General features: G+C 40.7%; 1 protein-coding gene across 10 annotated transcripts in view; it reads left to right on the forward strand.

The window, feature by feature from the left end:
• Positions 1–14,023, forward strand: part of OSBPL3 (oxysterol binding protein like 3) — a 177,785-nt gene that overhangs the window by 155,828 nt on the left and 7,934 nt on the right. For all 10 annotated transcript variants that reach the window (XR_012010850.1, XM_072783731.1, XM_072783734.1 and 7 more), the window contains 5 exons: positions 909–972; positions 4,317–4,395; positions 5,579–5,723; positions 8,612–8,756; positions 12,729–12,855. Coding sequence is in view for 9 of the 10 variants with exons in the window: in XM_072783731.1 (XP_072639832.1) it covers positions 909–972; positions 4,317–4,395; positions 5,579–5,723; positions 8,612–8,756; positions 12,729–12,855 (560 nt within the window). In the remaining variant the exon portion in view is untranslated. The remainder of the gene's footprint in view (positions 1–908; positions 973–4,316; positions 4,396–5,578; positions 5,724–8,611; positions 8,757–12,728; positions 12,856–14,023) is intronic.

Below are 14,023 nucleotides of genomic sequence, written 5' to 3' on the forward strand. Positions count from 1 at the left end.
TTATCTTGACAAAAAAATGATTAAAATATTTTTGTTACCAGTTGATTAACGCTTCTTTAATAACTGCTTGGCCCTTTTTTTTTTTTTAAATAGAAACATTATTCTTTTAAAAAATTATCTTGGATCTGTTCTTACAGGTGATTTGAAAAGGGGCTGAGTTTTGTAATGCAGGGTTTTCAAGAGAGCAAAACTTGCTGAGCCAAGAGCATTTTTGCATTGCTCAGGAGTAGCATTTAAAAATATCTATTATCTGGTATTTTAATTAAAACATTTGCAGATACCTTCACAGCAGCTAATAGAGATTATTACATTGGTATCCACTGTCAGATTATATGGTTTAAGAGCAGGCATTCCTTGCTTGACCGTACTTTCATTTTCATATCTTTCAAAATGTGTCTCTATCTTCAACATTTGCCCTTTGGCTGTTTTTCCCATACTTCTGGAGGTTTCCATTCACCTGATTTCGTTCTTTCTTTCTTTTTTAATTTCTTTAAAAAATTTTTTAATTTTAAATTCAATTTACCAACATATAGTATAACACCCAGAACTCACCCCATCAAGTGCCCTCCTTAGTGCCCGTCACCCAGGTACCCCATCCCCCCACCCACCTCCCCTTCAGCAAGCCTTTGTTTGTTTCCCAGAGTTAGGAGTTTGTCTCCCTCTCTTAATTTTTCCCCACTGGTGAGTTCATTCACCTCTTATCTTCCCAGGCCTTAGGAACTTGAACAAATTGGGGCTGACCGTATCAGGAGCGCCCTCTTGAGGACAGATTTGTTGAAGGAAAGCTAAAGTTTTCATTCACTTAGACGCTGCCCACTGTGTTAACTTTCAAGGCAAGGGCAAAGGAAAGGATTTCATGAGACACAAAAATGAATTAATTTTTATTTTCTGGCCTTTGTTTCCATCAGGTCAGCCACCATCCACCTATCTCTGCATGTCATGCTGAGTCTGGAAATTTTGTTTTCTGGCAAGGTAATGTGCTCATGTATTTAGTCTTTCATCATCTTTTGTAATGTCAGATTTATTTCATTCAGGAACTACTGCAGATGCTTGTTAAGGTAAAAAATGGGCCCAGACTTGGGCCCTGTTGCATGGATCTGCACCACTTGCTGTTCTTGCCTCTCCTCCCTGAACAATTACCGATACTTGCCTACTTCATAAATAAGGATTTAGAAAGATAATTTAGTTGTTTCCCCCTTTAAAAAAAATTCTTTATCTCTGTCTGGGCCACCACCATTTATTCCTGTAACTTTTTCTCTAATCCATTGTGTATTTCATTTCTCTAATTCCTTGTGTAACATTTCTCTAATGCCATGTGTATTTCAAGAGACACTAAATATTTACAGATGTTTATCAGAGTCTAGACAACAGAGTTCTTTTTGCTTTTGAAAGTTTTAATTTTTTTCTAGACAGCACATTTTAGATTTCTGACTCTTTTTTTTTTTTTTTTTGGTTTGGAGGTTGTCTCTATATTCAGTTTGTATTTTGGATTTGGAAGGAGGGTGGGTTGTTCTGTAGAATAAGTAAGACAGCAAATGTTTCCTAAATGGATTAATTAATTTTGTTAACTTAATATATTTATTCAAAAGGCAGAGTGTACTATACAAGGAAAATGTGAGCATCCTGGCTCTTTAAACAATGAGCACACACCAGTTTTTAAAGCATTTTTCTCTGTTGACAGTGATAACACTAGGTTACACCTTTGCCTTTTAAAAAAAATCTATAGGGACACCTGGGTGGGTCAGCGGTTGAGCGTCTGCCTTTGGCTCAGGGCATGATCCCAGGATCCGGGATCCAGTCCTGCCATCGGGCTCCCTGAGAGAAGCTTACTTCTCCCTCTGCCTATGTCTCTGCCTCTCTCTTTTTGTGTCTCTCATGAATAAATAAAAATAAATCTTAAAAAAATAAAATAATTTTAAAAATCTATAAAATTTGTTTTTAAGGTATATATATATTTTATAATATATTATATATAATATATATTTTAATATATATGTAAATATTTAAATAAAAACATATAAATAAAAAAAAATTTTTTTAAAAGTTCCTTCCCCCACCCAGGTCCCCAGTTACCCAGTTCCTTGCTCTGGGGGCAATATTACCAGTGTAATTTACAAGTACCATATTAATTTTTCTGAAGCTTTGCTATTAAAGTTTAGAATTGAAGCTTGATTAGAAATGTCTCCAGCTTTCACTGAAACCCTCTGGGAATAATTCTTAAGATCTCTAACCTTTTAATTACTAAGTGTCATTGACACTATAAACACTTTATTTTATTTTTAAGTTATAGATTAGGTAATGGGAAGGATTTTCTCCAAGTAGTTTCTGTGTGCCCCTTACCTTATACAACAGTTTTTCCTTAGCCCCCTTCTTTTCTTCCTCACCAGCCTTTTCTGGGCCATCCCACCTGTTCCCATAGGCTCATGACTCCCAGATCTTCCTTTTAATCCAATATGACATTTCTCTGCCTTTTAATCAGGTTGTTTAAACCATTTACATTTATTTTTATTTTTGATGTAATTGAGTTTAATGTGGCCTCTTAGTATTTGTTTTCTGTTTGTTGAATCTATTCTTTGCTCCCTTTATTTTTCCTTTTTCTGCCTTCTTTTGGACTGAGTACTTTCTATGATTTCATCAAATCTCCTTTGCAGACCTATTCGTTATACCTCTGTTTCATTTTTTAGTTATTACTTTAGGATTTGTATTATGTATCTTTAATATATCATAGTCTGTCTTCAATTAATATTATGCCACCCCACAAATAGTATAAGAAACTTGCAAAAGTATACTTCCACTTCCCTTCTCCTAACCTTTGTGCTACTGTGGACATAACATTTTATTTATGTATATTATAAACCCCACAATATAGGGTCATGGGATTGAGCCCTGCATCAGGCTCTGCACTCAGTGCAGGGTATGCTTGAGATTCTCTCTCTCTCTCTCTCTCTCTCTCTCTCTCTCTCCCTCCCTCTCTTTCTCTCTCTGCTCCACCCTCCCCCATGTGAGCTCTCTAAATAAACAAATAAATAAATAAGTAAAATCTTAAAAAAAAAATTTTGCATCATTCCAATAAGGACTCCCTTTAACCAATACCCACCCATTACCCCAACTTCCTATTTCCATCAACCTCTTCTACCCTTAGGCCACCTCTTATGTACTTTCTATCTATAGATTTGCCTATTCTGGATATTTTATAAAAGTGGAATCATGTATATGTGGCTTGGGGCTGCCTGGTCGAGCCCTATCACTCTTCTGGGTCACGGCCATGGCCCCCTACTGGCATCCTTGCTTTTACCTTTGCTCCCCTGTGGTCTGTGTATTGTCATGTGGCAGTCAGAGGGATCACCTGTCTCTGCCATCCTTCCTAAAATTCTATTTCTATTCTATTCTATTTTGATCTCCTTGTTGGTGCCATCATTACTTATGCAAATGAGAAAAATATGAAATCGTCTACAAATTCTCCCTGTCTTTCAGAATCTGCATCTAATTTGTGAACTAGTTCTATTTCTATGTCTTTCATGGTTCTGGGATCATTCCCTTCTATCTGCTACTGTCTCAGTTTACTTCACCCTCACTTATCCCTTGAACAATTACAGCAGCCTTGTAACTCCTCATTTTGTTCCTCATCTCTTGTGCTCCTGGTCCATTCTCCATATTACTCCCAATTATCTTTGCAAAGTCTGTATCTAATCACATGAGTTTTCTGGCTAAATAAACATTTTATTTTCCCCTAGTGCATGTAAACCAGATTTCTTAGCCTGGCTTCTGAGCCCACTGTTTTTGTACTCAATCTGTTCCTCTGCTCTTCTTTCTAAACAATCCAAGACCCATGAGACAGAAGCACACCCTGTTCTCTTATACATCTCTCCCTTAGGACAAGCTGTCTTCTGCTTTATATTGCTTTTTCTCTGCCTGGTGAACTCCTGCTTATTCTTCAAAGCCCAGGCTAAGTGGCCCCTTCAGACAGGCCTCTCCTGATGCTTTCCCCAAGCATGCTGATCATTCCTGTTTCTGGCTCCATTTCATCTTACAACATACTCAGTTATAGCCTGTGGCTCTCTGTTTGAACATTACTTGTTTTCACTTTTGTCTGCCTTATATACTGTGAGTTCTTAAAGGGAGGGACTTTATCTTATAATTTTAGTTTTCCTGATTCTGTTCCAGCTACCCAATGGTACTTACACTGAATGAAAAGTTATTCTATATGATAATGGATTTTATTATGAAAAGATTGTTCTATATACTGATTGATCATTTATCCAGTCTAAGAATGTAGCTCTCCTGCCAAATATGTACTAATTGGTATTTCATTTCAGATGTGAGATGGAAAAACAAATTCTGGGGCAAATCCATGGAAATTGTTCCCATTGGCACGACCCATGTGACTCTACCAGCGTAAGTTCTTCTGTGGTTAAGAACTGTATAGAATTTAGGGCCAAGATACAGCTTTAAGAATGGCATTCCCATTTATCCTCGAGGGTATTGAGTACATGTTTGTTTGTTTTCTTTTAATTGGTTTGATAGTAAGTTCAAATTTAGCTCATTTTGACAAGCTCACATTTTCTTTCCTTCAAATAGGAATGCTACCTGGAATCCAAAGTTCCCTGAATAGAAGCTTTTTAAAAATTCAGTTCCCCTTTTAACAAAATTAAGAATGGTAGTTTTGCTTTCGTTTGTTGTCCTACCTCACTGTCAAAATTCCTTTTAAGAAAAATATGATCTTGATCTAACAGAGATTATTGATACTCATTTAGAAAGCAAATTGGCTCTAAGGGTGGCTCCTGGGACAGGGCCAACAGGACTCATGTGCTCACTGCTGCTTACTAACTGCAGATCCTTGAGCAGGTTACTTAACCCTTCTGATCACTAGTTCCCTCATCTATAAAATGGGAATAATAAGCCACCTACTTCGCAGGGCTGTTGTGAAGATTAAATAGATAATATACGTAAAGCATAGAAAAAAAAGTACTTAGCACAGGGTCTATGCCATGTAAGTGTTTGGTCTCATTACCATTATCCTCATAACTGTTGTATGACTCTGTAAGTAGCATCTGAATACTTTCTCATTATAAGAAGATTTAAGATATGTGTATCTTAAGATTTATATATAAGGTAGATGCATGGCTCTGCATATACACATACACATATCTCTGTGTGTATGCACGTGTGTATGTGTGTAGAGAGAGAGCAGATTGTAAAAGATCCCCACACCTTCCCCGTTGCCTCTTCCCTTTTCTTTCCAGTTTGCTGACTTAGGCAAGTCATCTCTGGCTCTCAGTTTTCTCCTCTTTCCAAGGAGAGAGTGGGTTTTTCCAGGAGCTCACCAGCTTCTGGTAAGGTCCCTGGCAGCTTCCAGAGTGCCTGATTCTGGCTGCCATGGCCTTCTGTGGCATGCATGTCTCCTTGGAGAGTGGAAGCTCTGAAAGCCCAGCACGGCTTAGGCGCCCAGTCAATGCTGCTTCCATAAATGGAGGAATGAGTAATTCACTGTGACTTATTTTTTTAAATAGCGATATTTGTTTGCATTCACTGCTATCTCTTCTGGGAATTGTTAACGTCACTGTTTCCTCCTTTTTAGCTTTGGAGATCATTTTGAGTGGAACAAAGTGACCTCTTGCATCCATAACATCTTAAGTGGGCAGAGATGGATTGAGCACTATGGAGAGATTGTCATCAAGAACCTGAATGATGACTCCTGCCACTGCAAAGTGAATTTTATAAAGGTAACCCAAGTGGCCCCATGAGCTTGACCCTGGAAAGGCCTTGGCAGAGCTGGGGCCTGAGGGCACAGGATATCTCAGGGAACTTTTCACCTTCCCCTTTGCACCATCAGGCCAGTAATGCCAGGGACTCCCTGGTGTCCCCTTGCCAACCTCTCTCACCTGGATCAGGGCCATGGCCCCTCTGGCCTTCCTCCTTCCACTCATACTCCCTAATGATCTGTCTTTCAGTACAGCAGCCAAAGGGACCCTCTTAAAACATAACTCATCATGCTACAGTATGGATGAAACTTAAGGACAATGTGCTGAGTGTAATAAGCTAGACACAAAAGGATGCATATTGTATGAGGTACCTAGAGCAGTTGAACTCCTAGAGACAGAAATTGGAATGGTGATGCCAGGGGCTGGAGGATTGGGTAATGGCAGTTAGTGTGTAATGGATGCACAGTTTGAGTTTGGGAAGATGAAAAAGTTCTGGAAATTTATAATGATGATGTAAGTTATACAACATGATGAATGTGCTTAATGTCACTGAATTATATGCTTAGAAATGGTTAAAATGGTCCATTTTGTTATGTCTATTTTACTAGAATTTAAAAAAAGGAAGTTATGCTGTATATCACAAAAATCCTCCAACAACTTTCATCTTTCCCAGTATAAAAGCCTGCCTCCTGACAGTGGCCCACAAGACCCTGTGCAGTATACACTGCCCACCCAGCCCTTATGTTCGCACATGCACACCTGCAAGTATGTATGTGTGTGAACACATATATGTGCATGCAACACACCTATGCATGGCTGTAAGTGCATACCCGTGTGTGCACACACGCATACACACCTACCTGTACATGCACAGGTATGTACACACACACACACACATACACTCACTCCTCTCCTACCTCAGCTCCCACCACCCCGTTTCCCCTTCCCTCCCCACCATCCTCTGACCACACTGGCTTTTCTCACTCCACCCCTTTCTGCTTGGGCCCCTCTCCCCAGATCCTTCCACCATCAGCCCTGCCTTGTTAGTTACTTCCTGTCATATCCCATTTTCTTCAGAGTTTTTATTCCTCCCTAGTTAGCTTGCTCGCTGTTGGTTTGCTTGTGTATTTTCATTTTCTGTTCCCCGCACCTCCTTACCATCCCTGACTCCGGAAAAGCAAAACCCTGATCTAATCTTGTTCACTGCTGTAGGCTGATGTCTGGAAAGGCTCATGAACATTCATAGGATAAATGAACAGATTGGCCAAAGGCAAAAGCATGGAATAGTCTGCTTACCTTTCCAAATGCTTCGATTCCCTTAGATTCCTCTTGCCCTTAAAAATTTCATGTACTTAAAATGGTCTTACAGGAATATTTGCATTTAATTAGGATCAAAATCATAAGCAGAGAGATTAGGCTCTAATTGTGGAATTTCATGCAGTGCTTCTCTGTACCACCTATTGATACTAGGGGACACTACGGAGAGAAGTGGATTGGGATCTCTCTTATATCCTGTAATTCAGACTGGGATGTAGACAGGTAAAAAGCTAATAGTGTTTAGGGTGAAATAAAAACGAATCTGCCTCAAAACTTCATGCAGGCTCTCTGCAAAAAGAAGAAAAAGGCAAGCTGGAGTGGGGATCTACACCCCCAGTCCAGATGAGAGCACCTACTTCTCAGCACCTTCCCCGAGGAAAGGTGCTCAGTCCCATTTCTACCACCCACCTGGTCCTTGCACACTTAGGGCAAGAGAATTGATTCCTGTGGCTGTGAGAGAGGAGGGAATTAGAACATCGGCTGTACCTCTGCCGTTGGGAGAGAATCTGAAAGCAGATACAGCCGTTCCCAGTGGAGCATGACTGCCTTCCTCTGGGGCATCCCACGGTATTGCCAGCATTGGATTGGTCAGCAAATGTCTGTAACAGAAAATCTGACACCTGCTTTGGAATAAACTTACGAACCTAGACAGCATTTGTTTCCCTTTTCCTCCACTTTTGTGTGAGTAGAGACTTCAGGTTGAGGTTTGGGCTTCAGCTCTGTGATGCTGCTACACTCTCTCCTTCCCATCTTCCCCAGAGACAAAGAATGAGGAAACTAGACCATCCGAATATGGCCCCAAAGTGCCGCTCAGCTTTATTGGTTTCCAAATATGGATTCTGTTTGGGCTGTAAATAGCACTAGGAGTTGTGATTTATGAAGTAATGCCTTCCATTCTTTCGTAGAGATTTTTCTAGGGCGTTCAGGTAATTGGGAGACTTGGGGAAAAATCAACTCTAGGGAGTTAGACCCCCCTCTGCTGGCCACCGTGCGGTACTGTACGGAACCCGCAGGGCTGCGCGGGGCTGAGCTGCTCTCAGACCAGGACCCCTCCACAGGGTACATATGGGCTGTATAACGTGCCAGGGGATTGAATTAACAAATCTGGTTTGGGGGAGAAATGATAGGAGAAATGGAAAATTGGGTGCTTTACAAAGGAGCCTCCTTTGGTGGTTTACTAAAGACTGTCCAAGAAAAAAAAAAAAATGAGTTACTTTTCAATTGCAATAGAGCCGCAGTGACATCCAGGGAGCAGCTATGCCAGAGGAGGGGGCTTAGGAGCCAACCACATTACTTGGCCAATGTGTGAGACCTGAGCCTTTCCTTCTGATGTTGTAGGTAGCAAAAATAGGGGGGAACCTGTATCTTTCACAAACGCTGTTGCGTTGCAAACTATAAATAAAGGGTTAGTGTTAATTTTTATTAAGTCATTAAAAGTATGACTAAAAAAAAAAAAAGCCCAGAACCCAGAACTGGCAAACTCAATGCAATGTGGAATCATTCCTATGGGGTTTTTTCTCTTTACTTTTTTTTTTTCTCTTGTATCTGTAATAAGTTGACTCCAAAGGACTAAACTCTCATTTGAATCATAGGCAAAATACTGGAGCACTAATGCTCGTGAGATTGAAGGTACAGTGTTTGACAAGAATGGAAAGGCGGTGCATCGGCTATTCGGGAAGTGGCATGAAAGCATCTACTGCGGTGGCTCCTCCTCATCCGCTTGTGTCTGGAGAGCGAGTTAGTATTTGGGTTAATCGGTCTTGGGCAAGGGGTGGGCGGACATGGCCAAAGGAACTGCAGAGGGGCAGCCTCTACCTGCTTTGTTTTTGTTTTTGTTTTTGTTTTTTTTTAATAATAAATTCATTTTTTATTGGTGTTCAATTTGTCAACATACAGAATAACACCCAGTGCTCATCCCGTCAAGTACCCCCCTCAGTGCCCGTCACCCAGTCACCCCCACCCCCCTCCCTCCTCCCCTTCCACCACCCCCAGTTCGCTTCCCAGAGTTAGGAGTCTTCGTGTTCTGTCTCCCTTTCTGACATTTCCCACCTTTGAACTCTGTTCAAGAGACCAGCCCTTCTTTCATTCACTAATCCTATCTGACTCATCTTCCTGCTTATCCATACCTCAGTTGGTCTCCTAGGTTCTTAATCCCAGGACAAAGCCATTGCCAATCCATGGTCACTGTCTCCGAGGAAATCTTCCAGGCTCTGCATGTCACTCCTGTGCCTACCCTGGGTATGGAGAAGGAGTGTCGGTGAAGTACAAGAGGTCATTCTAGAGGAGGAATAAATAAAGAGAAAAGTGTTACTAGACAAGAAGAGTGACTTGGGGCTTCTCCAAAGTGAGGGGTCTCCCAGATTCACCCAATACCATCAGCCACTCTGATCTCTCCTGTAATTCTAGGAAAAATACTGAGCCCTTGCAGCTGTGGGGAGAAGGGCCAGGGAAGCCAAACCTTCATAACATGTCCCCCCAAACATTTTAAGACTTTTTTCCATCTTCTAATCTGATAAGTATATTGCCAAGTCTTGGCCACATTATAAATTATTGTTCTGAGATACCACCATTAGCACACTTTAGGCTGATCAAAATAAAACAACAACAACAACAACAAACCATTCAAATAGTGACTTAAACCATTAGGATGTGTGCTATTACTTAACCAGGAAGGGGTTGGATGGCCTTACATAGGCAAGTTGTTGCTGCTACACAGGCAAGTTACCTGTGTCAAGAGCATAAACCACATTCTTCCACTCCCAATATGGCAGTGATGTCTCTGTTCATGGGTGTAAAACATTTATCATGATTCACTATCATATCCTCATGTGACAGCTCACTAGGCAGGGGAGAAGCGAGGACAAAAGCACTGTCCTCTCTGTGCCTCTCTTTTTTCAGGAATGAACTATTTATTAGGATTCCCCAGCAAATGTGTCATTAAGTTTTGTCAGCTTCAAGTGGGTCCAAACCCATGCTTGAGTCGGTCATGGGCAACTGGATAGGCAGGAGAGATTCAGGTGGGCTTAGATTCACCCCCTAGGGGCTGGCCCGGATGGCTCAGCGGTTTAGCACCACCTTCAACCCAGGGCATGATCCTGGAGTCCTGGGATCGAGTCCCACATCGGGCTCCCTGCAGGGAGCCTGCTTCTCCCTCTGCCTGTGTCTCTGCCTCTCTGTGTCTCTCATGAATAAATGAATAGAATCTTAAAAAAAAAAAAAAAAAGAAGAAGAAGAAGAAGATTCACTCCCTAGGGAGGACACAATGCCACTTGAACAGATCAGTTTCCCATTAGCAAGTAAGAAAAGGAAATAACTGTAGGGTAAGCAACCAACAGTGTCTCTTTTGCTAGGTAGCAGCCACGTATCGTCCACTGTCACAGAGGTAGCCTTGAAGCCAGAATGAATTGGCACCAGTGGCCACCTTCCTAGCTTTTGAAGTTCAGAGAGACACTCACTATCCTTTGCTTAAAGTGTGTATCAGAGATGAGAACAGCCATTGTCTCTGGGATTTAAAATAGCACATTGACAAAGCACACAGTGTGAGCTGTTACGCTTCTTGTTGTTGCTCACTGACTTTGTGTTTCTGCCTTGGCCACAAGAGTCGCTGGCCCATCTTCAAGAAGAAGCACTGTCTTTACTCTTGTGGTTGGGAGACTGGGCTGGATTTTTGAATGCACGATAGGAAGCTTTGCTGCTATTTTCATGACTAGGATACATAGCAGATTAGATTTTAAATTAGACAGAAAGGACTCCCTAAGCTTGGAAAACTGGGTCTACAGAACAGTTCGTGGAAAGTGTATTTGTATGTGAAAGCAATGCCTGCCTGCTAAGGCTAGAAGTGGATTTTATTTGTCTACATTTGATTTACCCAATATAAAAAAAAAAAAGCGTAAAAAAAAGGTTGATTTTTAGCTGGGATTCAAGTTAAGGCAATATACTTGGATTAGTCCACTTGGGTTGCTATAATAAATACCACAGACCGGATGACTTATTTTATTTTTTAAGATTTTATTTATTCATGAGAGACACACACAGAGAGAGGCAGAGACACAGGCAGAGGGAGAAGCGGGCTCCATACAGGGAGCCTGATGTGGAATATGATCCAGAGATTCCAGGATCACGCCTTCAGCAGAAGGCAGACTCTCAACCACTGACCTACGCAGGCGTCCCAGACTGGATGGTTTAAACAACAGAAATGTGTTTTCTTACAGCTCTGGGGGCTGGAAAATCAAAGATCAAGGTGCTGGCAAATTTGGGCTCTGGGGAGGGCCTCCTCTTGGCTCACAGACAGCCTCCAGATCAGGGCCGCACCCTTTCTACTTTATTTAACCTTAATGACTTTCTTTGGCTCCCTCTCCAAATACAGCCATGTGAAGGGGTCGGGCTTCAATGTATGAATGTTGGAAGGATACAAACCTTCAGTCTGTAACACTGCCCCTGGCCCCCCAAAGCCACACCCTCCTTACATGTAAAATATTTATTCCATCCTAACAGCCCCCAAACTCTTAACTAATTCCAGCATCAGCTCTAAAGTCTAAAATCCAAAGTCTCTGCTAAATATCATCTAAATGAGGTATGGGTGAGACTTGAGGTATAATTCATCTTCTCTAGCTGTGAACCCATAAAGCCAAAATGTGCTTCTAAATACGATGGCAGGACATGTATAGGATAGACATTCTCATTCCAAAAAGGAGGCATAAGACAGGGATGATGGGTACCAGGTAAGTCTAAAACCCAGTAAAGCAAATGCCATTAGATCCTAAGACAGTAGATGATATTTTTTGGCTCAGTGCCCCGCCCTCCAGATCCTTTGGGGCAGTGGCTCTGCTCCCAAGGTCCCTAAGGCTGGGTGGTGACAGCATGGCAGGTTGAAACTCCACCAGTGGCCCCACCCTTTGAAAGGTGGAAGCAGCCTTCCCCCCTGGGCCTGTGTAGTCTGGGCCTGTGGTGGGAAGGGCAGCACTAATGATCTCTGAATCACCTTCCCATTCATTCTTGCCTTTTCTTGAATGATAATCCGTGTTTGCAGCTGGACAGCTCCAGGGTCCCATCCTGTATATGGCAGTAGCCCAACAGCCTTACTTCTTTCGGTTCCATTTTCTCTGTACCCTTTACATCAGGCAGCATTTCTCTGCTGGTTTAATCCATTTATTCCTGGCTTCTGCTGAACTAGATATAAATTTAAATATATAAGATTTTCAGGGACAAGAGTTGGTAAAACAAAAGGGGGGGCAGGAATGGAAGTAAAGAATAGCACTGACCACTTGCTATGGGTTCAGCACTATTCTAGGAACTAGACAGAGTTCCAGGAGGATTTGACATCTTTTAAATGAAAAATCAATTCTACAGAGTGAGAGTCTTGTTAGTCAGGAAAAAAATGGACCCAGAGTTCTTTTTAACATGTTTATTTTTGTAACAAACTTTTTTTATAGCTTACACAGTATAAAAACTTCATGGCATTACATAAATTCCCTATATGACCACACAAAAGAGGTCTTATCCTTGTAGGTAGAAGAAAACTTCGGGAGAAAAAGATCTATAGAAGAATGGTCACCACCAGTTTGATAGCCAGAATACTTTAATAGAAATGGAGGAATTTAAAACTGAGAGAGAAAAATTATAGCTGGTCTGAGATGAAAAAGGTGAAGGAATTAAAATGTAATGTAAATGAAAGGCAAGTTAGAGATGAATGCTTTCTTTTTCTTTTAGACCCCATGCCAAAAGGCTATGAGCAATATTATGGCTTCACACAATTTGCACTAGAATTAAATGAAATGGATCCATTTTCAAAGCCTTTATTACCACCTACTGACACTCGGTTTAGACCAGACCAAAGGTAAGTACTTTTTAAAAGATCTTTATCTCCAGAGATGTAAAACTCTTTATGAAAAGTCTTATTAACAACTCCCAGACCACCAGAGGCACCCGAGAGATGGTGTCATCAGCAGTAGAGATCTAGGGGGACTCTAAGCAATCATGTCATGGAAATAGTGGAACCCAGCTTAATTCTACATGTGGCCTGACCTTTATTCATCAGTAGAGCCTTGATTCTACTGAAATATCCCAAAAAAAGTGTTTACTTTTAAGATTTTTATTGCATACAATAATATAGAACTTCCGTGTATCTGAAAGAGTGAAGGACACCCAGTTCCCTTATAACCTCAGATTTAAGTTATTTTAGTGTATAAAAATCTAACTTCTGATCCTACATTTGCTGACAATAAGCTATGTAATCTTTCTTAGTCTCAGTTTCTTATTCTGGAAAATGGAAATAATTATCTCTGCCCAGAAGGAAAGAGACTCAAAACCCAGAAAGGAAAAAAAATATGTATTTGACTTTATTCGAGAAAAAAAAATCCCTCTTCATGACAAAGTAATGTATATACTACATATACACTCATATATTTTTATGTTTTTTGTATATTATATATATTTTTTCATATTCTTAAAGATGTGTATATACATATATTCACATGTATATATACATACCCAGAATCAACGACATAACTGACAAACTGAGAAATCTATATTTGCGACTCATTTCATGAATTGGTTCCAAAAATTAAGATCAACTCATTAAAAAAAAAAATGGACGTAGGAAAATGAACTGCTCATGAAATAGGAAATGCAGCTGTACCTTCAACATATGAAAAGATGCTCAGTCTCACTGAAAGAAATGCATATTTTTAAAAGCATGTTGACATATTAATTCTTAACCTATCAGACTCAACAGTTTGATGCGCTCTGCAGCTCCTGGAAAAAGGCATGGTGGGATGAGAGGCAGGGACAAAAGGGACAAATTCCTTTTTATAGATAGAATTTTTTGAACCATTATGTACCACCAGTTCAACAAATACTATGTCGCTAAGTACCGCAAAATACTATCTTTAGGGTTGGAGAGGGGCCTGATGATTAGGGAAGTGGACTGAATCTCCAATCCTAGACACATAGTTCTAGTAGTCGTGATTACAATATTTTCTTGGAATTTGTGTTGTATTATTTTC

The sequence above is a fragment of the Canis lupus genome, chromosome 18 (assembly GCF_048164855.1).
Source record: "Canis lupus baileyi chromosome 18, mCanLup2.hap1, whole genome shotgun sequence".
Classification (NCBI taxonomy): domain Eukaryota; kingdom Metazoa; phylum Chordata; class Mammalia; order Carnivora; family Canidae; genus Canis; species Canis lupus.